The 27359-nt window shown below is 50.3% G+C and overlaps 1 protein-coding gene across 3 annotated transcripts; it reads left to right on the top strand.

Annotated features, from left to right (window-relative positions):
- The first annotated feature begins 908 nt into the window (after positions 1 to 908).
- SYT3 (synaptotagmin 3) lies at positions 909 to 14723 on the top strand. 3 transcript variants are annotated; one of them, XM_066271412.1, is made up of 11 exons: positions 909 to 956; positions 1709 to 1843; positions 3411 to 3576; positions 6551 to 7076; positions 8149 to 8536; positions 8722 to 8940; positions 11194 to 11314; positions 11458 to 11629; positions 11731 to 11863; positions 13987 to 14055; positions 14223 to 14723. In XM_066271412.1, the coding sequence occupies exons 3-10, from the start codon at positions 3426 to 3428 to the stop codon at positions 14050 to 14052; spliced, it is 1776 nt and encodes a 591-aa protein (XP_066127509.1). In that variant the 5' UTR covers positions 909 to 956; positions 1709 to 1843; positions 3411 to 3425; the 3' UTR covers positions 14053 to 14055; positions 14223 to 14723. The 3 variants fall into 3 exon arrangements, with proteins under 3 accessions (XP_066127509.1, XP_066127511.1, XP_066127510.1); XM_066271414.1 differs by lacking the exon at positions 909 to 956 and adding an exon at positions 1057 to 1096; XM_066271413.1 differs by lacking the exon at positions 909 to 956 and having other exon boundaries at positions 1648 to 1843.
- Positions 14724 to 27359: the final 12636 nt, after the last annotated feature.

The raw sequence follows: 27359 nt of genomic DNA on the forward strand, positions 1-27359 counted from the left end.
CATTGCGGCACACCTCCTTCCGTGTGTCTCTCCCTGTAGGACGGGGCTGCCTGTGGAAGCTGGGTGGGCCCCAGCTGGCTGCCAGGGTTGGGCTCTGAGCGTGGCATTTGGGGTGCCTGGACTGGTGTGTACACATTTGTGACTATCAGCTCCGGACCTCATTCATTTGTCTCCTCTGTGAAATGAGAATAACAGAACTGCACCCCGTCCTAGGGCCACAGTAAAGATTAAATGAGAAAACCCTTTTGTCGTACTTAGCCCAGTACCCAGAACAGTGAGTGGCGATTATCATTAACTGCTATTAATACACCAGTAACTGTTTCTTGCTGCTTTTAAGAAAGATTCATTAAGCACTTACTTGGTGCCAATGCTTTATTTATATTGACGGTTGTGTTCAAATCTCTGGATCCCTTAGGAAACAGGTTGATTGTCTATATTTTGTTGATGTGGAAAGTGGAGCTTATAGCAAAAGCGCAAAATGACAAAGGCACGAGCCAGCCCAGGCAGGATTCAAACCCAGGTCCCTGCCGGCACCTCCATACCGGGCTGAGACTCCCCGCCAGCGCTGAGGCTCCGCCTCCCCTCCCACCGCCAGCCCGCAGAGCTCCTTAGGTGGGAGGACTTGAAGTCCCGAGCCCTACGGAGAAGGGGGCTTGGCGGGCTGCGACTCCAGGGTCCTGGAGTCGGAGGGGGCGAGAGGGGTGGATTCCTGGGTCTGAGATAGGAGATTGGGTGGGAGCTCCGTATCCTAGGTCCTGAGAGATGGGGTCCTGGACTTCTCTGTTTGAGAGAAGAGGGGCTGAGGGCTGGCACCCCTGGATCCTAGGGGAGCAGAAGGTCGCGATGCCAGGTCTCTGGATCCTCTGAGGAAGCGCACTGGGTCTCTGACGCCTCGGTCTGGAGAAGTCTCTCTCCTTCCTCCCAGCGGCCGCGCGATTTCGGCTCTCAAGCCGCAGGTTCGGAGGGGAAGCGGGGGGGGGGGGGGGGGGGGGTGCAGGGGAGGAGCGGCGGACCTGCGCCAGGGGCGGGGGGAGGGGCCGAGCTGGCACCGCGGCGGGCGTGCGGGGCTGCTGCGGCGGCCGCGGTGGCGGCTCCGGTGAGTCCGCCCCCCTACCCCTCTGCCCCAGTCCCCGCCCCAGCCCGATCCAGGGGGGCAGCCCGGGCGCGTGGGGGCGGGGGGAGGTGCAGAGGCGCGCGGATCTCCCGCGGGGGAGTGGGAATGCTGCAGCGGAGGAGGGGCACGTGGTCCTGGAAGGGGGGTCCCGAAACACCTGGATGTACCCCAACCTCGCCCACCCATCCTCTGGGCGTGGGGATCGTTTACCCACTGCACAGCCCTTAAGGACTTGGGACGCTGCAGCCGCTCTGGGTACTAGACTTTATTCCTGTCCCCTGCAGTGCTTTGGGACCCCGGCATCCCCTAAACTGCCCCCCCCTCCGAAAAAATTCCCATCCTCTCTGCAGCCGGGAGAGGCACTAAGGACTTCAATTCCCAGTAGACCCTGCAGCGCCGGGCCTATAAAATCGGTGCAGTGCGAGCGCAAGGCCTGCCGGGAATTGTAGTCTCTAAGCTCAATGGGAGGTGGGGGCCCGAGGGTGGGAGGAGGTGGCTGGGCCTCCCCGGGGTCGCCTGGGGTCGAGCAGCTGGCCAGAGTAAGACTAGATGTGAGGTTCAGACTGAGGTTTTTCTCCTGGCCACGGTCCTCAGATCCGGCACCCCCTCTCACCACCTGGCGCGCGCGTGGGGACGGGTCCACAGCCCCTTGTCTGCCCTCCAACCCCCATGGGCTGCCGCCAGCCGCCGCCTCGGCTGCCACCCAGGACACGGCAAAGATAAGCGCAGGTGAGTCTGATCGTGCCTGTCTCAGAGTCCTGGCCTTCTGAAGACCCCCCACGACACCTGTCCATCTGTGAGCCCAGGGTTGTCTGTCCGTGGTTTTCCCTGCACTCTCCTTCTAGTCCATCTCTGATGTCTGGCTCCAACCATGTGTCGCTATTTCCCGTTTCCCCACCTCTTTCTTCTCATTCCTTTTATTTATGTTTCCCCCCTCCAACCTTCCTTCTAGACCCATGCCTGTCTGCCCAGCCCTCCTGTGTATCCATTTGTCCCTCTGTGCTCTCTGCCCATTATCTGTCTCTCTATTATTTCTGCACCCATCCATTCTCCTGTTTGCTGTTTCTGTCTCGGAGATATTGCTGCCCACAATTTGCCTGGCCCTCATCACTGCCCTTCTGTCTGCCCATCTCCCACACTCCTGTGAATTACACACCAGCCTATTCTCTCTTTTTATTTCACACCAGCCTGTTCTTTATAGCTGGCCATCCCAAGTCTCAGTCCGACTTCTGTCTGTCTCTTTATTCTTCCCTCTCTTCTGAGCCCAGTTTGCTCTTCCCATTATCTCCATCTCCCCTTCCCTTGTCTCTCCCTCCCTCAACTTGGTCTCTGTCCCTGCATCCTGCAGCTCCATTCATCCCCAGCCACCGCCACACATAACCACATCTCTTCTCTCTCTACTTCCATCTATCCCTCTCTTTTAGTCCCTCTCCCTGTCTATGTCGATCTGGCCTCCTCTCCATCGTTTGGACCTGCCAAGCCCTTTCCCATCCTGGGCCGTTGCTCATGCTGTTCCTGATGCTTTTAATGCTTTTCCCGACTCCAGCCCCCCTGGGCAGCTCCATCTCACCCTTCAGGTCTCTGAGATCCCCCACACACACCCCATGACCTGCTGCCTCTCGGTTCCTTTGTGGCACACCCTCCCACTATTTTTTAAAGCACTGCTCACAGTCTGAGAGTGTTTTGTTGTTTATGTGTTTGCGGATCTGTCTACTCTTTGTCCCTCTTGGTGGATTGTGACACCAGGAAGTTAGGGAATGCATGGGGTTCATTCCCTACTGGGGCTGCTGCAGCTGGCATAGCCCTTGGCATGGAGTTGGCGCTCAGTGAATATTGGCTGAAAGCATGAATGATGAATGACTGTCCCTTTGTCCATCCCTAAATTCGGTCTGTTCACCTCTGCACCCCTAATCTTTGTCTCCTTGTCTGTTCACCCCTTTATTTGTGCATCCTTAATGTGTGCTCCCTGTGGCCTTCCTAGTCTCTCCCTCCTGGTCCATTTGTCCCTATTCTCTGTCCTCTTATCTATTCACCACATCCCTGTCCCCTTGTTTGTCCAATCCCTGTTACTGTCTTCCTGTTTGTCCACCCCTAATTCCAGTCCTCTTATCCATCTGCCCCCAATTTCTTTTTCCTTGTTCATCCCTTCTTAATCTTTGTCCCCTTGTCCACAAACTCCCAATACCTGTCCCCCTGCCCATCCTTCCTTTTCTCTTTCTCTTTCTACACTTTATCCATTCTCTCTCCCCCATCTTGTTCCCCATCTGGACCCTTGCCTGACCCTTCCCATGCGCAGGGCCCTCCGGTCACCATGTCGGGAGACTACGAGGATGACCTCTGTCGACGGGCACTCATCCTGGTCTCAGACCTCTGTGCCCGGGTTCGAGACACTGACACCAGCGACAGGTGCCAGGAATTCAACGACCTGCGAATTCGAGGCTATCCCCGGGGCCCAGATGCAGGTCAGCACCCCCAGCTGTCTCGGCCAGCCCCCTGCGCCCTCTACAGCCAGGACAGAGATTCAGAACAAACCCGCCCAGCTTTCTGCTCCCTGTGGGACCGGTCCCTCCTAGAGTCTTGCCTCCATCTTACCTGCTGCTGCTCCTCCAAAATTCTGACCTAAGGAAAAGGAGTTGTGTGGTCCATTTGCCCCTACCTTTTGGATTTTTGCCCTGTGAAGCCTCCTCCACCACTCCCCCATACCGCTACCACACATTCTCCACAGACATCTTTGTGATTCTCACATAGTGCTTAGAAGCTCAGGCTCTTGAGTCAGACTGACTTGTCTGGGTTCAAATCCCATCTCCCCTACCTACTAGTTGGATGGCTTTAGGCAGTGACTCTTCTGTGCCTCAGTTTCTTCATCTGGACAATGGAGATAATGAAAGTGACTACCTCGTGGGACAGCTGAGAGACTCAAATGATATAACACATGGGAAGAGCTTAGAATAAGCCAGGCACACAGTGGGCATTTCATAAATGTTGGGATGTACTTATTAAGCACCAACTGTGTACCAGGCCACATGCAAGGTCCTCCACCTGTTTCATTGACAACTCATAGGAACCCTTGTGGTACATATTATCCCCATTTGCAGTGAGGGAAACTGAGGCTCAGAAGGGTGAGTTAACTTGCCCAAGGTCACCCAGCTAGGAAGCAGCAGGGTTCTAAGAGTGAGGCAGTATTGTGAGTGTCACTGTCCAGATGAGGAACCTTGCAGAAGCATGTGCTGGGAAGTTGGATGACAGTCACACTTGCTGAGCACTGGGCAGGGCTTGGCATCTCATGTGCAGGATGTCTAGGGGACAGGAATAAGGAGTGAGGCCCAGAGGACTGTGGTACCTTACTCAGGGTCTTACAGCCTGTAGGCAGAAAAGCCAGAACATGACCTCAGGAAGGCAAAACTACCTTCAGGGCCAATGACTTCCTAGAAGGATTCACAGAATTCAGAAAAGCAGTTATAGTCGCCGTTACAGTTTATTACAGCAAAAGCCCAAAGATTAAAATCAGTAAGGGGAAGCCTGACCTGTGGTGGTGCAGTGGATAAAGCATGACCTGGAAATGCTGAAGTCGCCGGTTTGAAATCCCGGGCTTGCCTGGTCAAGGCACATATAGGAGTTGATACTTTTCGCTCCTTTCCCCTTCTCTGTCTCTTGTCCCCCCCCCCCCAAAGTGAATAAAGGCTTTAAAGTTTTTTTTTTTTAATCAGGAAGGGGAATAGACACATTGGGTAGGGTCCAGGAGAGACCAGGCCTGAGCTCCTAATTTTCCTCTCCTGGTGTAGTCACACGGACAGCACTTAATTCTCCCTGCAGTGATTTGTGACAACACACAGATTATTACCCACTACGATGCTCACCCAAGTCTTGGTGTCCAGGGTTTTTACTTGAGGCTCATTCATGTAGACATGGCTGACTGCCCATGTGGCTAACCTTGTTCTCCAGCCCAACCAGGGGTCAGCTGATACCACGTGGCCCAAGGACCCCACCATCCATCACATTGTTACACGGACTACCTGGTGTGACTCAGAGTTTCTCAGGTGAACAAAAACACTCAGGCACGATGTTCCAAAGGCTTAGAGGGTCCCTCAAAGGCCAACCTTTCTCTGGGCAAGGTGAATCTTACAGAATACCCTAAGGGGGGGTAAGACTCTCAGGGTTCTGCCCCTCCCTGCTGGATGACCCTGCGGAGTCACTTGCTCTCTTTTAAAGCCTCAGTTTCTTCATCTGTGAAACAGGATAAATCATCTGTAGGTTACACAGTGTAGTGAGGATGAACGCTGTGGGCTGCTGACTTATGTAGAGTCATTGGGCAATTCAGGACTGACAGGAATTCCCTCGCCACTAGGAGTCCCCTGAAGTGACACGACATTGCCATTGCACTCAGCGATCCTTGCTGCCAGGGCCTTGGTTACTTGCTCCCCTTGCCCCTTGATCCTCAGTCAGTGTGGATTAGGAATTTCCCCTCTGTTCTACCTCGATGAGACCCAAGATTCAATGTCAAATAAACGCCCAAAGACATTCCTTGAAGGTTTTTTCTGACAACATTACTCCTGGCACCAATTACAGAATGGGTTAGAACCTTTGGATCAAGAACTGTACTTTGTCTGAAAGGCACATCAGCACATAGTTGGCATTCAGAATGCGGTGGCGGTGGTGGTGGAAACACGTTTGAACTACCATTTACTGGGACATGTTGAGGTGTGGTAGCATAATGGTGGAAACAGCGGCTCTGGAGCCAGGCACCCCAGAGAGGCAGGACTGGATTTTCCTATCTGGCAAATGGCAAATGGAAGGCTCAGAGTGGTTAAGATATCTTCCCGAGGCCACACGACAAGCTAGGATTTGAACCCTGACCAGCCTAACGGTGCCATGCACTCTTCTTTCTTTAACCATCTCTAAGCATGTTGGGGGACTTTGGTCCTATTTCAGATGGTGTATCCTCTTATAGAGAGACGTTTTGTGCTAGCAGAAAAGAGAATAAAATCTGGAGACAGACAGCTGAGTTCAAATCCCAGACCTGTCACTTATTACCTATGCAGCTTTATACAAGACCCTCAGCCCCTCTGTGCCTCAGTTTCCTCATCTTTCAAATGGCTATATAGAAATACCCACTTCATAGGGTCATGGAGTTTAAATAATATATGTAAACCGCTTTGGGCAAGGCATGGCAAAAGCTAAGGATTATTTTTTAAATTATTTTTAAAAGCTTAGCTCTTCAGTTTCTTCATCTGTGAAACAGGATAAATCATCTGTAGGTTACACAGTGTAGTGAGGATGAACGCTGTGGGCTGCTGACTTATGTAGAGTCATTGGGCAATTCAGGACTGACAGGAATTTCCTCGCCACTGGGAGTCCCCTGAAGTGACACGACATAGCCAGCAGTGGGAGGGTAAATTGTGACCCTCCACCCCTGACCTCTGTCTTCACTCCCTCCAGACATCTCTGTGAGCCTGCTGTCAGTCATCGTGACATTCTGTGGCATCGTCCTCCTGGGTGTCTCCCTCTTCGTGTCCTGGAAGCTGTGCTGGGTGCCCTGGCGGGACAAGGGAGGCTCGGCAGTGGGCGGTGGCCCCCTGCGCAAAGACCTAGGCCCTGGGGTTGGGCTGGCAGGCTTGGTGGGCGGTGGTGGGCACCACCTGGGGGCTGGCCTGGGCGGCCATCCTCTGCTGGGGGGCCCACATCACCATGCCCACACTGCCCACCACCCGCCCTTCGCGGAGCTGCTGGAGCCAGGCAGCCTGGGGGGCTCGGACCCCCCTGAGCCCTCCTACTTGGACATGGACTCGTATCCAGAGGCTGCGGCAGCTGCAGTAGCTGCTGGGGTCAAACCGAGCCAGACATCTCCTGAGCTGCCCTCTGAGGGAGGGGCAGGCTCTGGACTGCTTCTGCTGCCCCCCAGTGGTGGGGGTTTGCCCAGTGCCCAGTCACATCAGCAGGTCACAAGCCTGGCACCCACCACCAGGTGAGACAGGCTGCTGGGCTAGGGTTCACTCTGAACACCTGCTACTCCTCTGTGTCTGTTTCCCCTCTATGGTTCTCCTCAGCTCTGGAGGAGGAAGAGTCCTGAGTCCTGGGGCAGTGGGGGGCTTAGGGTGTGGACCCCGTGGATCCTGGGGATAAAAGAAGCTGGGGTTCCAGACACCTAGGTCTGAAAGAGGAGGAGGAGGAGACTAGAGTCCTTGGACCTAAGGAAGGAGGAGGCTGGAGGTCTGTGCTCCTGGATCCAGAGGAAAATGGAGGCTGGAAACAGGACTCCAGAGTCAGGGAGGTGGAATGAGGGTTAGGCCACCCAGGCCCTGAGGCAAAAGGCGGTTTACAAAGCCTGACTGCTGGAAACAGAGATGAGCAGGCAGACCCTCTACCTTCATGTCACTCACAGTCTAAGGGAAGCAGGTCCCCAAATCAGCCACCTCGGTCCAGCCAGCCGGGCCAGTGCTGCGTAAAGCAGCTTAGAGAACTGCGCTGCAGGATGTGATGTATCATACTGATTGACTTGTGGGTGTTGAATCATCGTTGCATCCTTGGGGTGACTCCCACTTGGTCATGGTGTATAATTTTTTTTAATGTATGTTGAATCTGGTTTGCTAATGGTTTTTTTTTTTTGTTTTTTTTTTGAGAATTTCTGTATCTGCATTCATCAAGGATGTTGACCTGTAATTTTCTTTTCTTTCTTTTTATTTTTTTGACAAAAAAGAAAAGACAAGTTAGGGAGATCTGGAGGAGAGATAAGGGTTGAGGAGGTCTGGGCAGTGGGCTCCCCAGGGGTCCACAAGGAAGTTATTCTGAGTGACCAGCTTGAGTTTCAGAGAAGGTGCCTGGAGGCTGCTGCCCAAGCAGGGCTGGGATGGAGCTAGCTTAGCGAAGGCAATAACCCCTTCCCCAATACGGCCGGGGAAACGGAGGCTCACAGGGTACAAATGGTTTGCTCCAGGTCACAGTGAGCAAAGGTGGGAGTTTGGGGCCCCCTGGCTGTGGGGTTTGGGGAAGAGAGGGGGAGCCATCCACCACAGCTAGGTCTTCCCCACCCCCTGCAGGTACCCAGCTCTGCCCCGGCCTCTCACCCAGCAGACCCTGACCCCCCAGCCGGACCCAGGCAGTGAGGAGCGGCCCCCTGCCCTACCCTTACCCCTTCCGGGCGGCGAAGAGAAGGCCAAGCTCATTGGACAGATCAAACCAGAGCTGTACCAGGGGACTGGACCCGGCAGCTGGCGGGGCAGCGGGGCCCCGGGCTCTGGAGACGGGGGCACGGGAGCGCCCTGTGGCCGCATCAGCTTTGCCCTGCGGTACCTCTATGGCTCCGACCAGCTGGTGGTGCGGATCCTGCAGGCCCTGGACCTCCCTGCCAAGGACTCCAACGGTTTCTCCGACCCCTATGTCAAGATCTACCTGCTGCCTGACCGCAAGAAAAAATTTCAGACCAAGGTCTGGGACAGCGGGCTGGACACTGGGTCCCCTGGAGGAGAGGTTGGGAGTCTGGGCCCCCGGGGCTGAGGGAGGGAGGGTCCTGGATTGTTGGGACAGGGGGCTAGCTGTCAAGGCTCCTCAGTCCTGGGGAGGAAGGGACGATGGGCATGGTGTCTGTCTCTCTCCCCCGCCCCCTCTCTCAGGTGCACAGGAAGACCCTGAACCCTGTGTTCAATGAGACGTTTCAGTTCTCGGTGCCCCTGGCAGAGCTGGCCCAGCGCAAGCTGCACTTCAGCGTCTATGACTTCGACCGCTTCTCTCGGCACGACCTCATCGGCCAGGTGGTGCTGGACAACCTCCTGGAGCTGGCCGAGCAGCCCCCGGACCGCCCGCTGTGGCGGGACATCATGGAGGGCGGCTCGGTCAGTGGGGCCTGCACCCCTCTTGGTTTGCAACCTCCTTGCCTTTGGGATTCATCACCTTCTCACTTCTGGGCCCCCCGAGTTTTCTTTTGAATTTTATTTGATTGCAAAATATTACAAGTGAGCAAGAAAGAATAGAGAACAGACCCCCAGGGCTATCACACTTTGTCAAAACAGTAACATCAGGCCTGGGCCCCAGGTTTCCTCAGTGCTGACCCCCTTGACGTCTGATGCTAACAGACAAGAAAGCTGTAATGGACAACCATGTACCCACCAGGCAGCTTTATCAGAACTTCGTGCCGTGACCCTGTGGCTTCTGCCCTCTGACCCCGGGCCCCTGACCCTCCAACGTCCTGACCTTAGAGTTCTGGCTTCTGTTTTTCCGACTTTCCTCCCCTTCCGACTTCCTGACTTGCCGCTTCCCAGACCTCCCGAACCTCCAGGCCCGCTGGTCTCGGACATGTTACATTTCCAACCTTGAGCTTCGAACTCTCTCATGTAATATCATCCTGTCTCTTCACAGTCTCCCCCTGAATCCTGACAGCCGGATCCCCCAGGCCTTAGACACTCTGGGACCCTCATGTCCTGACACCCCCAATTCCCCAAGATTCAGATGGTAGGGCCCCCACGTGCCCCACTGCCCCCCTTCCTCATTTCTCATGCTCCTCACCTTCTGGAATCTCACTCTCCTGTATGCCAACCACCCCCCAGCCCCGCTTTTAGGTCCTTGTTGGGTATCTTGACCTGAACCTCAGCCCTCTGCTCCAACCTAGGGATTTCCAACATCGCAGCCCTGCCAATCCGGGGAAAGCCGCGTGTGTCGGGGGCTGGGGGGGGGGTGAGCTTGTCCGCCTACCAGGAGAGGGCTGGCTGCCCACATGATGGTCATGGTCGAGGTCCTTTCTTTCTCTGAGCCTCAGTTTCCCAATATGTACCAGGACACAGTTGCCCCGGTGGCCGTGGCTCTGCCTGAGGTCCCCTTTGTGGGGCTCTTCGTGGTCCACTTGCTCGGTCCAAGCCCAGCCTCTGAGAACCGAGTGCCTGATTCTCGGGTCCTTGTTCCCAGGGCCGCCCTCTGTCCCGCCGGCCCTCGCTCCTCGTCATAACCTGAGGCAGCCCACATGAAAGCCCTCTCCCCGCATCCCTCTTTGTCTCCTAAGTCTGTCACCCGTCATTTTCTCTCCTTGTTATTACCCCGGGCCTTGGCTCATTCATCTATTCATTTATCCCTTCAACCACTGAGTTCTCTCTGCAGGATTGGTACCGGGGGACCCCAGACTGCCCTCGGGAGCCCCAGGTCTAGGCGGTCACACAGTTCACTGTCGGGGGCCAGCAGTAGGAGGGACGGAAGGAGCATCCGCTCAGGGCTGCGGGGGATCTGGGGGCTTGTGGGAGGAGGTGAAGGCTGATCGAGGCTTGAAGATTAAGAGGAGAGGAGAGTCTGGGGCAAGGCCTGGAGGGGGTGAGTGCGGAGTCCAGGACCAAGGCCCACGCCGGCGTGGTTGGGAGGCCAGGGGCCCAGAAGAGGCCACAGGGATGGGCAGGGCCGGCCACTGTCCTGGCTGTCTCCGGCCACTGCCCTGTCTGTGTGTCAGCACGGAAGGCTCTGTCTCCTGGGTCTGGCTGTGTCCCTTGCCCGCCCCAAAGCTGACTTCTCTGGGTCTCTTCTTGGTCTCTGTCTTACTGTCTCTGGATCCCTGTCCCTTTCTCTGGGTAGGTCTCTCTCTCTCTCTCTCTCTCTCTCTCTCTCTCTCTGGGGTTGGCACCTCCTCACCAAGTCTCTGTCCCTTTCTCCCCTGCTCAGGACTCTGTATTCGCCCTATGCAGTCTCTGCTCCCCCCTCTGGTTCTAGGCCTCTGACACTCTCCGGGACTCCATCTTTCCGAGCCTCTGTTCTTCTCACTTTAGAACTCTGTGGGTCTGTCTTTCTAACTGTCTCAGTGTTTTGGTCTCTGTCTCAGTCTATTTTTCACAGTAATCTTTTTCTCTCTGTGTCCCTCTCCTGCTCTCCCCCCCACCCCCCACTCTCGCCTCTTCCCGTCTTTCCTGCAGAACAAACAGGCTTTGACGGTGGCAGGCAGCTGTGGCTGGGGAGTTACCAGGTTTGGCCCAGAGTCAGATTGTTAAGTGGATCAGAAACCTGAGTCCTGGATGTTGGGGAGGAGCACGCTGGAGGCTCTGGGTGGGAAAGAAGTCAGAGAGAGATGGGGAGACTGAGGCAGGGTGTCGCTGAGCCCCTGTCCCCAACTGCAGGAAAAGGCAGATCTTGGGGAGCTCAATTTCTCACTCTGCTACCTCCCCACGGCCGGGCGCCTCACCGTGACCATCATCAAAGCCTCTAACCTCAAAGCCATGGACCTCACTGGCTTCTCGGGTGGGTCCTGAGAAGGCGCTGAGATCTGAGGGTGGAGGGGACTGGGGGAGAAAAGGCTGGGGACCCAGATCCTTGGGGGAGGACAGGGGAGAGGGGTCCAAGGGAGGAAGTCGTGGTTCAGTGCTGTCCATGCCCACCCCTAGACCCTTATGTGAAGGCCTCTCTAATCAGCGAGGGACGGCGTCTCAAGAAGCGGAAAACCTCCATCAAAAAGAATACGCTGAACCCCACCTACAACGAGGCTCTGGTGTTCGACGTGGCCCCAGAGAGCGTGGAGAACGTGGGGCTCAGCATCGCCGTGGTAGACTACGATTGGTGAGAGGCGAGGCCTGGGCGCATGGGCAGGAGGATGGTGGGGGGGCGCACCGGGTTCGCCCCCGCCCTACCAAGATGATCATAGCCCACCCCACCCCCAGCATCGGGCACAACGAGGTGATCGGCGTATGCCGCGTGGGCCCTGATGCTGCCGACCCCCACGGCCGCGAGCACTGGGCAGAGATGCTGGCCAACCCCCGCAAGCCCGTGGAGCACTGGCATCAGCTGGTGGAGGTGAGTGGAAGGCGGGGCCACCCAATGCCACTCCCTCCACCCTTCCCCCACCCTCCTTTTCACCCCTGCTTCACCGGATGGACATATCACGTCCTGTTGGGCTTCAGAATAATATTGTCTAGATTCGAATCCCTGTTCTACCAACTTCCGCTGCGTGGCTGAACCAGTTATTTAACCTCTCTGTGCCTCAATATTCTTTACTGGAAAGCGGGGTTGTTAATAACATCTACCGTTAGCATAGATGTGAAGATTCAGTGAGTTAATGCAGGATTAAGAGTCTGCCTCCTAGTAAGGGTTTTCAGCAAATGGTCAGCTACTGTTCTTACTATTTCTCATAATGCTAAATCCAAAATAAAGGAGAAAAATTGAATGCAGCAGGGTTGGGGGTTTATTTTTTTGTTGTTGTTTTCTTTTAAGTGGAGTGTGAAATTTTGTAGATTGTGGTTTACTGGATGGGAATCAACAATTTTTTCTCCATTGATTTGAGAGAGAGAGAGAGAGAGAGAGAGAAGCATCAGCTCGTTTCACTTAGTTGTTCTATTTAGTTGTGCACTCATTGATTGCTTCTCATATGTGCCCTAAGGTTTTATCCACTGAGCCACCCAGCCAGGACCTCAACAATTTTTTTTAATGAATAAGAAAATAAAGTAAAATAGAACAGAAAATTTCACAGAGAAGTACCCATTGTAAGGACCGTGATGTGGATATTTTCCCCCATTGCTGTGGATTGTGATCCAAAATGTTTGGTTGTCTGGAAAGAAGAAGGAATGCGGATGGAGAGTGGGGCTGCCCCTTAGGGGGTCTGGGAGGGCCTCTAGGTGGAGGTGACATAGCAGAGGCCGAGAGGATGAGAGTGGATGGGCTCAGGTGAAGATTTGAAGGAGAAGGCTGCAGGAAGCTGCGCCTGGTATCCTCAGAAGCAGGGGTGCAGGCGGGTGAGCCCAGAACAGAGAGGGAAGGGGGCAGAGCGGATCAAATGAGGCCTTGGGGGTCACGCGAGAACCGGCGTGACAATTTTTTTAAATTAAAAATCATTTAAGGTCGTCACATGGTCCAGAGAAATTTGCAAACATGGCCACTCTCTCATTTGAAACCAAGAAAAACAAAGGAGTCGATTTTGAAATATTGTTGAGTTTGCTGCCTTTAAAACCAAAAAAGTAAAATTACACTGAATTCTGTTTAGGGTATAAATAAAACATTTGAACTGAAAATTATATAACTTTTAATACAGTTACTCTTCATTTTTTCAATATTTTCCAATTCTTTTCATATTCCAGAAGAAAAACAACCATAAAAAGGACGTAAAAATTGGGGTGTATTTTTTGTTTGTTTCAGGTTCTGATATGTCATGGGACTGGCCTTTATTAAATTTCATATTTTGCTCAGCATAGATCTTTTTGGGTTAATTTTGATTTTTAAAAAATATTTCATTCCCATAGTATTTATCCTGACTGCTAGTTTGGGCGCACCTTAAATTTTGCACCCTGGGTGAATTCCTCACTAGACTCGCTCTAGTCCAACCCAGCTCTGGGCTTTTTTCCAGGGGAGGGAGGGATTAAAGCAGCTGATCATGGAACTCAGCTCTGAGTTTTCAAAAGATTGTGAATCTACTTAGACCAACAGATGGCGGCTCCTTCTGGCATTCACTGTTCTCCTAATTCATTCACTCATTCATTCCATAGGCTTCTTCGGAAGCTTCCGTGGGCTGTACTCATACTGGGCAACGCTAGGGGCACAGGGAGAAGCTGAACCCTGGCTGAGTCTGGCCTTGACCCTGACTTTCAGCCGATGTTGTCCCAGAAGGTTTTCCATCCCTGGAGCTGACCCTGCCCCCTCCCTCTGCTCACAGCCCTCGGCAGTGACTCCCTAGAGCCCCCAGGCAGTCTGCCCCCCTCACCCCTGCAGCCTCATAGCTCCTCACATTTCCAGTGACTTTATTTTTTGTGCCTCAGCTTTCCCATCCATAGAATAGGACTATAATTCCGCTTGCCCCATCACTTCAGAATAGAGTGAAGAAGAGCCCTGTGAATGAGGAAAACAGGATTGGTGTCTTATTATGTTGACTGTTAGTGATTGTTTTGCCTCTGTCCCCACTCCTGAACCTTCTGGATTTTCCTCTTTAGGAAAAGACTTTGACCAGCTTCACAAAAGGCGGCAAAGGATTGTCAGAGAAAGAGAACTCAGAGTGAGGGGTAAGGAACTCAGATGAGAGGGAGGGGTGGGGGCCTGGATTCCTGGGTCTGAGGGAGGAGGGAAATGGGAACGGGATTTCTGGGTTCCTTGGGTGTGATGAAGCTATAGCAGGTCATGGGCCCCTTCTCTGCCATCACTGATGTCTCCTCCCTGCCCGGTCCTGCAGGTCTGGCCTAGGCACGGGATCAGACCAGGCCCCCTCAGGACCCCCATCCCTTCCTGCCCGGACTGTGAATTCATCTCCTTGAAGCCATAACGTCCGAGCTGCGTGGTGCGGGGCGGCCCCAGGCCTGCCCATACTTCAACCCCTAGAGCCGTGAGGGTGGGAGACAGGAGGGCCCAGCTCCCTGTTTCCGGGCAGGAGGCATTCAGTCTCCACTGTGTCTGTCTATCCTTCCCTGGGCTCCTCTTCCAAGCGAGGGGCCGTGCATGTCTGGGGGACCCTAACCCCCAAAACCCTCCGTCTGTCTATCTCTTTGCTGTTTGTTCAAGACTTGGTGTCCTGACCCTCATTTTCACCGTGAATGTCAATAGACCGATCCTCCGTGTTCCCTCAGACACACACACACCTGTGTCTACCCCTCCGTTCGCCACACCCGCGTCTGGCCGATCCCCCTGTGCTGCTGCTATTAATGCCAGAATAAACACACGCGTGGGTCTCACTCCACCATGGCTCCTGTCCTCTCTGGGACGGGAGAGCTGGATTGGAACATCCTGGCTCAGCATTCAGACAAATGTTTTAATCACAGGATGGGTGACCTTTGGCTACCTAATTGATCTCTTTGGGCCTTAGTTTGTAAAGGTTAAATTGGCCAGGACCACCATTATTATAGGACACAAGATGCAACCCAACCTACCATAACCACAAGCAGAACTGGAATACTTCTGTGTATGGCAAGTCTGAGGACAGAAGGTATGGTTGGATCCAGATGTTCAAGCAACCGCTTAGCTCTTTACTGGCTTTATTCTCAAGCAAGTCTTTGCAATGCTAATAAGATGGCTGCTTGAAGCTCCAAGTTTATCCTGCTGCATCTGTTAGGATGCCTTCAGCTGCATTTTCAGTGGGAAAAGCTGTAATGATAAAGATATCTTTTTACTCAAATAACAAATCTTGCAAAGACACAGAGTCCCAGGGTTAGTTCTGCTACGGTGGGTTCGCATCTCTGAGATTCGGTCCACCTTCCCCTCGTGAATACAAACCGTCTGCCGCAGCGCCATGCGCATTCTCACACGGTAGCATAGAAAGTGAGAAATGTGGACAGGGGCCTCCCGTAGATATTCGTCTCTTTTTTATCCCTATCCGCAGAAATGGATTCGAGAGCCACCCTGAGTTGCAAAGCAGCCTGGGAAAGTGAACAGCTGCCATCATGGTGTGGGTTTTGTCAGTGAAGAAGCATAGAGGCCCTGGCTGGTTGGCTCAGTGGTAGAGCATCGGCCTGGCATGCAGGAGTCCCGGGTTTGATTCCCGGCCAGGGCACACAGGAGAAGCACCCATCTGCTTCTCCACCCCTCCACCTTTCCTTCCTCTCTATCTCTCTCTTCCCCTCCCGCAGCCAAGGCTCCATTGAAGCAAAGTTGGCCCAGGCACTGAGGATGGCTCCATGGCCTCTGCCTCAGGCGCTAGAATGGCTCTGGTTGCAACAGAGCAACACCCCAGATGGGCAGAGCATCGCCCCCTGGTGGGCATGCCAGGTGGATCCCGGTCGGGTGCATGCAGGAGTCTGTCTGATTGCCTCCCTGTTTCCAACTTCAGAAAAATACAAAAAAAGAAGAAGAAGAAGCACAGAGAGGGGAACGGAATGGTTGTTGGGCAGGAAATTCACAGGACCTGCTGTAAGCACCCGCAGAGCAGATAATTTCAGAAGAAACAAAATCAGGGTCTCTCTCTCTCTCCCTCTCTCTCTCTCTCTTTCTCTCTCTCTCTCTCTCTCTCACACACACACACACACATACACACACACTCAGGAAAAAGATTATGATTGGTCGCTTCTGGTCTTCAATGACTATCTCAAACCAATCTGGTGTCCAATTAGCAAGCTTGCTCTTGGGCCCCCCCTGCCGTGGCTGACTTCTCCTCCCCTGCCTATCTCATCTGGGATTGGCTCAGCCCCCTCAGGACCCCACCCTTTCTTGCCCAGCTGAGAATTCATTTATTGAAATCATAACCATTGGTTAGTAGAGAATATAAGGGTTCCTTGATTGGCAGCTCCAACAGAATCACATGGCACTGAACAGGGGACAGTCTTTCAAAGTAGTAAATGCCCCAGTATGTTCCGCTTTTGGCTCCTTGGCATTAATTCACACCTACTTGCCTATAAACACCATTTCAAGAAAATAATTGTACCATGAAAAATGGTACAACCACTGCATTAGATTACTAGGGCCTGTCGTTACAAATGACCACAATCCGGCTGGCTGAAAACAACAAATTTATTCTTTCATAGTTCTGGAGGGCAGGAGTGCGAAGTCAAGGTGTCCACATGGTTGGTTCTTTCTGAGGCTCTGAGACAGCATCCAGCCCATGCCTCTCTCCCAGCATCTTGTGGCTGCGGGCAATCTTTGGCGGTTCTTAGCTTATAGATGTAACATCCAACCTCTGCTTCCATCATCACATCGCCCTATCTCAAATCTCAAATACTAATGTTTTTAAATTTATTTACTGACCTTAGAGAGAGAGGAAAGGAGAGAGAGAGAGAGAGAGAGAGAGAGAGAGAAAAAACACCTACCTGTTTCTGTATGTGCCCTGGCCGGGATTGAACCGGCCACCTTTGCATATTCTGATGATGCTCTCCCCGAGCTATTCAGCCAGGACATTAATTGCACTCTAACTAAGAGGACATTTACTCTCTTTTCTCAAGGAGCAAGCTGAATTTTTCAAACTATAATGAATGGCAAAGTTATAAAGCAGGGGTCGGGAACCTATGGCTCGCGAGCCAGGTGTGGCTCTTTTGATGGCTGCATCTGGCTCTCAGACAAATCCTTAATAAAAAAATAATAATGTTAAAAATATAAAACATTCTCATGTATTACAATCCATTCATTTCCTACTGCTCATGTTCATTGCTGTGGGTGGCTGGAGCCAATCACAGCTGTCCTCCGGGACAACACCAAATTTTTATTGGATAATGTGTAATGTACATGGGCTGTTGTATGGCTCTAACGGAATTACATTTTAAAATATGTGGCGTTCATGGCTTTCTCAGCCAAAAAGATTCCCGACCTCTGTTATAAAGGTACAATATTATTTGTAAAGTTTACCTTAAGAGTAAACAGGGCAGCCTATTAGCATTTACAAGAATTGCAAGTTGCCCTGCCCAGATAGCTCAGTTGATTAGAGCGTCATCCAGGAGTACTTGGTTCAATCCCTGTGTCAGCGCAAATACAGAAACAGATGAATGTTCCTGTCTCATGCACACACTCGCTCTCTCTCGAAAATAAATAAATACATTTTTTTTTCATTTTTCTGAAGCTGGAAACAGGGAGAGACAGTCAGACAGACTCCCGCATGCGCCTGACCGGGATCCACCCGGCACGCCCACCATGGGGCGATGCTCTGCCCACCAGGGGGCGATGCTCTGCCCATCCTGGACGTCGCCATGTTGCGACCAGAGCCACTCTAGCGCCTGAGGCAGAGGCCTCAGAGCCATCCCTAGCGCCTGGGCCATCTTTGTTCCAATGGAGCCTCGGCTGCGGGAGGGGAAGAGAGAGACAGAGAGGAAAGCGCGGCGGAGGGGTGGAGAAGCAAATGGGCGCTTCTCCTGTGTGCCCTGGCCGGGAATCGAACCCGGGTCCTCTGCACGCTAGGCCGACGCTCTACAATACATTTCTTAAAAACCTAAAACACCCTGACCAGGTAGTGGCACAGTGGATAGAGCGTAGGACTGGGAAGCAGAGGACCCAGGTTCAAAACCCCGAGGTTGCTGGCTTGAGCATGGGATCATAGACATAACCCCATGGTCACTGGCTTGAGCCCAAAGGTCACTGGCTTGAATTCAAGGTCACGGGCTTGAGCAAGGGTTCACTGGCTCTGCTGTAGCCTCCTCCCCTCCCCCCTGGTCAAGGCACATATGACAAAGCAGTCAATGAACAACTAAGGCGCTGCAACAAAATATTGATGCTTCTCATTTCTCTCCCTTCTTGTCTGTCTGTTTCTATCTGTCTCTCTCTCTGTCTCTGTCAAAAAAAACGACTAAAACAAACAAACAAACAAAGAACTGCAAGTTAAGTTTAACATAATAAATATCTTGAGCCCTGGCCGGATAGCCTAGTCCTGATACGCAAAGGTTGTCAGTTTGATCCCAGGTTAGGTAGGGCATATAGAGGAACAGATCGATGTTTCTCTCTCTCTTCTCCTCTCTCTCTCTCAAATCAATAAATAAATTTTAAAAAGAAAATAAATACATATCTTGAAAATAGACATAAGAAGGCATTCCATCATGCTAAAGAAATGTATCCTTTAAATTAATGTCAAAATCAATTGGGTATCTATGGCAGGCTGCTAGATTACCCTTTGTAATCTATGATGGTGCCCTATCTTCAGTGAGATAGTGCAAATAAGCTTTGAAGTCAGACAGCCTAGATTCAAATTCCTCCTCCCCACATGTCAGCTCTATGAGTTTGAGCAAAGTTTATAACCCCTCTATGCCCAGTTTTTTTTAACTGTAAGAGAAAATGATAATGCCTACATCATAAGAATGTGATGAACATTAAATACAATGTGCAATGAGACATTTAGCACAGTAGTTGGCATATAGTAACATTACTCAAAAGTTATTAATATTGATAATAATAGTGATTGTAACTGCCAATGATTACCATATATTATTAGAATATGTTTGGGCCTTACGGGTCTTTGTAAGCATTTTAATATTGACTGACTCCATATGTAAGCCTCAGCTGTTCCAGAAGGGATGAAGATGTTCCAGCAGGGAATGGAAGCAGGACAACTTTTCACGGCCAGTTTGTTTTGAATAGACTTATGTTGGCTCTAATCATTCCAGTGTGTCCTTTTTAAAAATATTTTTCTGTCTTTGTCTTATAAGGACACCTGTCATTGGATTTAAGGACCACTCTGAATCCAGGATGATCTTAACCAGAGATCCTCAACTTAATTATATTTGCAAAGACCCTTTTCCAAATCAGGTCACATTCACAGGTGCTGGTGGGTTAGGACATGGACATATCTTTTTGGGGCCACCAGTCAACCCACCACACTCCCCTTGAAAAATGGTTTATCATTAACATAAATTTAAAATTAAATATAAATGTATCGTGTGAGTCAGCAATTCCACTCTTGAGTATTTACCCATAAGAAAAACATATGTCCACGCAAATATCTATAGCAGCCTTGTTCATAAGAGCTCCAATCTGGAAAACTGGAAATGACTGAAATGTGCATCAACAAGAACGGGTAACCAGTCATGGTACGTCTATAGGATGGAGTACTACTCAGCCACAAAAAGAACTACCTTTTGATGAGCCTAGTACCATGGATAAATCCCCAAACAGTGTGACTTGTGAAAGGATCCAGACACAAAAGATTACAAATTATATGACTCCAGTTATGTGAAATTGTAAACGAGGGCACAGTAAACTATAGGGACAGAAATCAGATCAGGGCTGCCTGGGGTTGAGGTGTAAGAATGCAGGCATGATTGTGGAGGTGGTCACACACTGTAGATAATTGTCAAAAGTCACTAAAGTCCTGGCCAGATAGCTCAGTTGGTTAGGCCCTAACCGTTAGGGCATTGTCCCATATGCCAAGGTTAAGGATTTGATTCCCAGTCAGGGCACACACAAGAATCAACCAATGACTACTGTATGGCCAGTATCCATGGCCACCAGACAGTATCACAGCTGCCTGGCCCGTGCAGGTTCGCATTGGATTCGGACAGACGGTAATGAAACAACAGAGCCCCGAACTGGTGAGTCATTATCTTTAATCCTAGCTTGCACCCAGTGGGCAAGTAAAAACACACACTGGGCTCCAAAACCCACTCATTCAGTGTTCACAAAGCTACTGACTTATCCGAGTTTCCTAGAATCAAAGGTTTCTAGCTCACCAGCCTCATTCTCCTTTGTTCCCCATCTCCTTCTCTCTGCACAAACTCTGCCCTAACTGGCTTCTCTTTCAGCACTCTGCCATCTTGGCTGCCTCTCCTCTCCTTCACATGGCCTTACTGTGCTCTCCAACCTGCTCTCTGCTCTAACGCTAATCTCAGGAACTGAGAGAGAGCAAGCTTCCAGTCTGCCCCACTTTGTAGTGTAGAAATCCAGACCTTTAATCCAATATACAAACAAGGAAGTCTCTGATACAAAGTCACTTATCTGAGGCATAATGGGATTCCTCATGAGAGTGCATCACCCACATCAAAAAGGGTGGGAAAGGCTTAGTCCTAAAACCAAGCCCCAAGATACAAAGATCCTGCCTGCCCACAGCCCACCCCCAACACACATTAATATAATCACACCCATCCCAAGCAATCACCTGGGTGACGGGCTTCCACGTGGGCAGTGCCATCTTTAACAAAGTGAGAATAATATATTTTATCTGCCCAACAAATACATAAATATATGGAACAAAAAATTGATTAAAAAAAAAGAATAAGAAGTCTTAAAGAGTACACTTCAAATTGGTACATTTAATTTATTATTTATTTATTTACTAGCTGTACCCAGCCACGCGTTGCTGTGGCTCAGTCTGGTTAAATGGAAAAGAAAAAAAAGAGAAAGCACACATTTCTAATATGTTTAATTTCACAATACTTGCGGGTATACAATATTTTTTGTTGTTGCATTGTCTGTGCAGATACAGAGATTGTCTAGTTTGCCGACTCTAGAACACGCAACATATAATTGTCCATGTGAGAAGCAATCCATGTTTAGATCTAAACCACACAATTCTAAAGATTGGCCCTGAGCTTTGCTGATGGTGATTGCAAACGCCAATCGAATTGGAAATTGCAATCTCTTAAATTGAAATGGCATATCCATTGGAATCATAGGAATGCGAGGAATGAGGGCATCTTCACCTTTGAAAGGTCCTGTCAAAATTGTTGCTTCTACAACGTTGCTCATTAATTTTTTTTACTGCAAGCCGCATGCCGTTGCAAAACTTTGATTCGTTGATATTTCGCAACTTGATAATTGGCAAGCCGATTTTCAATTGCAGTACATGCGGTGGCATCCCTGGCAGATCTAGTGAATTCAAAAATTCTGTTGGATAATTAACTGCTTCATCTGCTTCCACAACAGTGTCGACGGACTTGTATGTGACTGCCTCACTTTGAATGTTAGACTGAATAATATTGTTAAGTTCAAAGACGTCTTTGTTCTTGGCCGCAAGAATAGCTCGTTCACTCAGCCAATCATGATTCTTATCACTGGTTTGAATATTGAGAAATACTTTTTCAACCAATTCTTCTTTTGACGTCACTAAATTGCAGAAGTTATGAGGCAATGAAATTCGTTCTGAGGTCAGATCAACCGGCACCTTTCCGTTCCCAATTTCCAGCAATTGATGTGAGAATATCTCAGCTGATCGATCGTTTTGCAGCTGGACACGCATATTTGTAGGTAATTTTAACGTCTTTATGTGTTGCCACAAAATGGAGTTTTTCAAGCAAGCATTTATTTCACCCACTGGTGTCGATCGAGGAATTACAGGTAATGTTTGCCTGAAATCTCCTGTAAGCAATATTAATGCATTCTTTTTTTTTTTTTTTTTTTTGCATTTTTCTGAAGCTGGAAACAGGGAGAGACAGTCAGACAGACTCCCGCATGCGCCCGACCGGGATCCACCCGGCAGGCCCACCAGGGGGCGACGCTCTGCCCACCAGGGGGCGATGCTCTGCCCATCCTGGGCGTCGCCATGTTGCGACCCTCCTGGGCGTCGCCATGTTGCGACCAGAGCCACTCTAGCGCCTGGGGCAGAGGCCACAAAGCCATCCCCAGTTCCCAGGCCATCTTTGCTCCAATGGAGCCTTGGCTGCGGGAGGGGAAGAGAGAGACAGAGAGGAAGGCGCGGCGGAGGGGTGGAGAAGCAAATGGGCGCTTCTCCTATGTGCCCTGGCCGGGAATCGAACCTGGGTCCTCCGCATGCTAGGCCGACGCTCTACCGCTGAGCCAACCGGCCAGGGCCTATTAATGCATTCTTAAATGGTCTGATGTTTCCACGCAAATCTTGCAATGATCGATCAAGAGTCTCAAGTGACTTTTTGTGCGCCATTGGGCATTCTTCCCAAACAATAAGTTTGCATTTCTGCAATACTTTTCCCATACCTGATGCTTTGGAAATGTTGCACATGGGAGTTTCAATGAATTGCATGTTCAATGGCAATTTCAAAGCGGAACAAGCAGTTCTTCCACCTGGTAGCAATGTCGCAGCTATTCCGGACGACGCAAGAGCTAAGGCTTTGTCATTTTGGGATCGAATTACTGCCAGAATCATTCTAATTAGTAACGTTTTATCAGTTCCTCCTGGGGCATCTAAGATTTCTCCAACCCTGTTATTGACAGTTTGCATTATTATTTGATCATAAATGCCTTTTTGCTCAAGCTTTAGCTTAGGAATATTTGATTGTACATACGACAAAAGATCACCTGTGTTGTAATTTTGTTCACGACACAATTCTACATTGAACAAAGCAGCAGCAAATCGATTCAGTGATGGCATTCCCAAATGATTGAGAACTTTGTTTGCAATATCTAAGCACAAATCTTCAATCATTATCAATGCTTCATTGTAGATTTCTGCTGTGAAATCCATGTTCATATTTAAATTTTCCTTGCGTATTTGACAGAAAATATCTTCAGCCATGTGCGATGTGTGATTTATATTTCTCCCATAACATTGAAATGGAATCATAAAATATTTAGTATAGCATGTGTTGCTTTTATGTCCAACAAATGGCACTGTTTTTTTTTTTAAAAAAAAGCATGTTTTTACCTGTCACAGGTGTGACATCTATATAATAGTAGGTATATAAGAACATAAAAACATGTGCGTATTTGAATGCAACGTTGTGTCAAAATTTCAAAGCAATTGGTGAAGAACTTTCGAAGATTTAAGATTTTGAACAAATGAACATTTACATTTTTATTTATATAGATTTATTTTTTGTATTTTTCTGAAGTTAGAAGCAGAGAGGCAGTAAGACAGACTCTCTCATGTACCCAACTGGGATCCACCCAGCATGCCCACCAGGAGGCAATGCTCTGCCCATCTGGGGTGCCACTACATTGGGGCCGGAGCCATTCTAGCGCCTGAGGGGGACAGAGGCCATGGGGCTGTCCTCAGTGTCCGGGCTAACTTTGCTCCAATGGAGCCCGGCTGCTGAGGGGAAGAGAGAGACAGAGAGGAAGGAGAGAGGAAAGGCTGGAGAAGCATATGGGCACTTCTCCTGTGTGCCCTGACCAGGAATCAAACCTGGGACTTCCACACACCGGGCTGACACTCTACCACTGAGCCAACCGGCCAGGGCCAACATTTTTTAAATTGTGGAAAATACACACAACATAAAACTTACCATCTTAATCCATTTTAAGTGTACAGTTCAGTAGTGGTAAATAACATGCACATTGTTGTGCAGCCAATCTTTAGAACTCTTTTCATCTTGAAAAATGGAAACAACTCCCTAATCTTTCTTCCTCACAGCCCCTGAAAACCACCATTCTACCTTCTGTCTCTGTTAATTTGACTGCTTTAGGTATCTCAGATAAGTGGGATCATATAGTATTGTCTTTAATTGTAACAAATGTACCACACTAATGCAAAATGTTACTAATAGGAAGAATTAGGACACAAGGATTCATTATGCCATAGACCCCACTGCAGTATATGGAAATCATCTGTACTTTTTGCTCAATACTTTCTGTAAACCTAAAACTGCTAAAAGAAAAGTATGTAAAAAATAATTTAATCCTGGCCTGTTGGCTTAGTGATAGAGCATTGGCCCAACGTGTAGATGTCTTAGGTTCAATTTCCGGCCAGGGAACACAGGAAAAGTCCATCTGCTTCTCCACCCCTCCCCCTCTCACTTCTCTCTCTCTCTCTCTCTCTCTCTCTCTTTTTCTCTCTCTCTCTTCTTCTCCTGCAGCCATGGCTCAATTGGAGCAAGTTGGTCCGGGGCGCTGAGGATGGCTCCATGGCCTCCACCTCAGGCGCTAAGAAGAGTTCGGTTGCTCAGCAATGGAGCAACAGCCTTAGATGGGCAAAGCATCACCCTAGTGGCTTGCTGGGTGGATCCTGGTCGGGGCACATGTTGTAGTCTGTCTCTGCCTCCCCTCCTCTCACTAAATTAAAAAAAAATTAAGTCATGGATAACAGATGTCAGTCAAACAAACAACAGGTGTCCATTGCATGGGTCCATAGCTCTAGCAGGTTTTTTCTCTAATGATAGTTTGCACGTCTGGGAGTGATTATGGAGATTAGAAGAGATAATAAAGGTGTATTCCCTTTGCGTATTTCAGCATTTGAAACCAAGGTCATACATTACTTCTGGGCACACAGTTTCTTTTTTCTTCCCTCCTATGATACAGTCCTCTAAGGCTTCCCTTATGACTTTGCCAGCGCAGAGAAATGTAGCCAATCAAGAATGGTTGGCCAGTGACGTCATCAGTCACCAAGACCTCCAAGGGACCAGCATACTGTGTCGCCCTCTGGCGGAGTACAGGGAGGCTGTACCTGAAAGAACCCGTCTGGTCAACCGCTACCGGCTGAATTGCAGTGCCCCTGTACAACACCCTTCACATCCCCCTGGAGACTCAAGTCACTTTCCATTGCCAGTGCTTGTGGGAGACATCCCTCCAGAGGAAAGAAGTGCCGGGAAGGGAAGATCAAAATTCTCTGGCATTCGATCAGATACAGGCGTTTACTCGACAAATATCCAGTGAGATTAATGTATCCAACCAAACAGCTCAGGTATCCTGTTAGTGTACAGTTGCCATGACGACACGCGTCTCTATAAGGTATGCCGGGTCTGCTAGCTCAGGACCTGAGCGCCACCTGGTGCTTGGCAACGCTTTACTCTAGCAACCGCCCGCTGGTTGAGGCCTCCAAGGAGGCGGGAATAAAGCCCCGTGGCGTCACCAGTTGCTTAGCCAGCCGCCGGAGCGCGTGAGCTCGCGCGCGAGTTCGCTTGAGCTGCCGCGAGCCCGCAGGCGGGTCGCGCGCACTTTCTCGAGTGCGGTGGTTGATGCGCCTTGAGGTTCCTTTTAGCGTGAGGGGCGACTGAGGGCGGGAAAGGGGGTGAGGAAAAGAAGCGTGAGGCGAGAGGCACGGAGCGGTGGGGAAGCAGCCAGGCCGACAGACTGATGGGCGGAGGTGGGCCCCGCTGCCCCGGAAAAGGCCTGGGAGAGGACGTGGCGCCATAAAATTGTTGGCGAGGGGCAGAACCCTGAAGAGTAACATCCGGAGACGGATTGGAGAAACAGCGCCAAAGGGCCAGAGCCCCCCACATATGCAAACCCCCAGGAACAGAAGACGGTGGGAGGCGGGCAGAGAGCAGCAGCCAGGGAGACGCAGAATGGGGCAGAGGAAGAGGAGGACGCCGCAAGGGCCCAGAGACCGGGCGACAGGGACCTGGGCGGGACCAGAGGAAGGTTGCTATAGAGACGGAGGAGGCAGCAGTGGGGCCCCGTCACGGTGGAAGACCCGAAGGCAATGGGACCAAAGCCTAGCGTCGGGGACAGCAGCAGAGACCCGGAGTTAGAGAAGGCCACCGAGGGGCCTGGGTTAGAAGAGGCTACGGAAATCCCTTGACAAATGGAATAAAGGAAACGGAGACAAACTAATTAAACAAGGCCAAGTCATTTACGCAAGTTACAACCAGCTAATGAATTGCAAAGTTTTCTCTTCCCTAACCAAAGACACTTAGGAGCAAATGGTTTACACATTTCAGACCGTCCAGGGGCAGACTGGTCTTGGTCCTGGTCCTTATTTTTAATTATTTTATTTAATTTTTTTATAGAGAGAATGGTGGGGAGGAATGGGAAGCATCAACTTGCAGTAGTTGCTTCCCTTGTCAGGGATCGGGAACCTTTTTGGCTGAGAGAGCCATGAACGCCACATATTTTAAAATGTAATTCAGTGAGAGCCATACAATGACCCGTGTACGTTAGGCATTATCCAATAAAAGTTTGGTGGTGTCCCGGAGGACAGCTGTGATTGGCTCCAGCCACCCGCAACCATGAACATGAGCGGTAGGAAATGAGTGGATTGTAATACATGAGACTGTTTTATATTTTTAACGTTATTATTTTTTTATTAAAGATTTGTCTGCAAGCCAGATGCAGCCATCAAAAGAGCCACATCTGGCTCACAAGCCATAGGTTCCCGACCCCTGCCTTATGTGCCTTGTCCAGGGTTTAACAGACGACCTCAGCATTCCAGGTCGAAGCTTTATCCATTGGTCAGGCCTCTTTTTAATTTTTTTTAAAAGATCTCTCTTTTTTTAATTGATAGATTTGAGAGAGAGAGTAAAGAAGAGAAAGAGAGAGAGCATTCATTTATTGGTTGCTTCCCATATGTGCCCTGACCAGGATTGGGGATCAAACCCATAACTTTGGTGTTTCTGGACAATGCTCTAACTGACTGAACTAACCAGCCAGGGTCCTGATTCATTCTTTTAAAAATGAAACCAACCAGCCTGAACTGTGGTGGCGCAGCAGATAAAGCGTCTAACTGGAACACTGAGGTCCCCAGTTCAAAACCCCTGGGCTTGCCTGGTCAAAGCACATATGGGAGTTGATACTTCCTGCTCCCCCCACTTCTCTCTCTGTGTCTTTCTGTCTCTCTCTCTCTCCCCTCTCTAAAATGAATAAATAAAAATTGTTTTAATTAAACTGACCAGAAAATAACCCTGCCACCTCTTTATGCACATTTTAATGAATTATCATAGTAAAGGACACCCCTGGAAAGCTAATATATTCTACTGAAACCCTCCCCCAAAACCTCCCCTAAGGTTCCCAGCGGCTAAAGAAAGATAAGCCTGGAGACCAAGGACCCAGCCAGCAGGCTGTCTCTGGAGCATGCCCATACTTTTCTCTCTTACTCTAAAGGTCCCCACAAGACTTGCAACCCAGGAAGCAGTGGGCAGTGGCAGCTCGTCCCGGGTTTACCCCCAAACCTGTCTCCAAGGCCCCTTTTCTCCGATTTCTCAGGGAGCCACAGCAGCCCCACCTCGGCTCTCTCCTTTTGTTTCTTCTATTTTAAGCCCTTCCTTCCTTGCAGCATCCCCAGCTGTTATAAACATCCTCTCAAAATCACCTGGACTCGTGTAGTGAACTCTTTCTGTACACATTG

This window comes from Saccopteryx bilineata, chromosome 3, assembly GCF_036850765.1.
Source record: "Saccopteryx bilineata isolate mSacBil1 chromosome 3, mSacBil1_pri_phased_curated, whole genome shotgun sequence".
NCBI lineage: Eukaryota > Metazoa > Chordata > Mammalia > Chiroptera > Emballonuridae > Saccopteryx > Saccopteryx bilineata.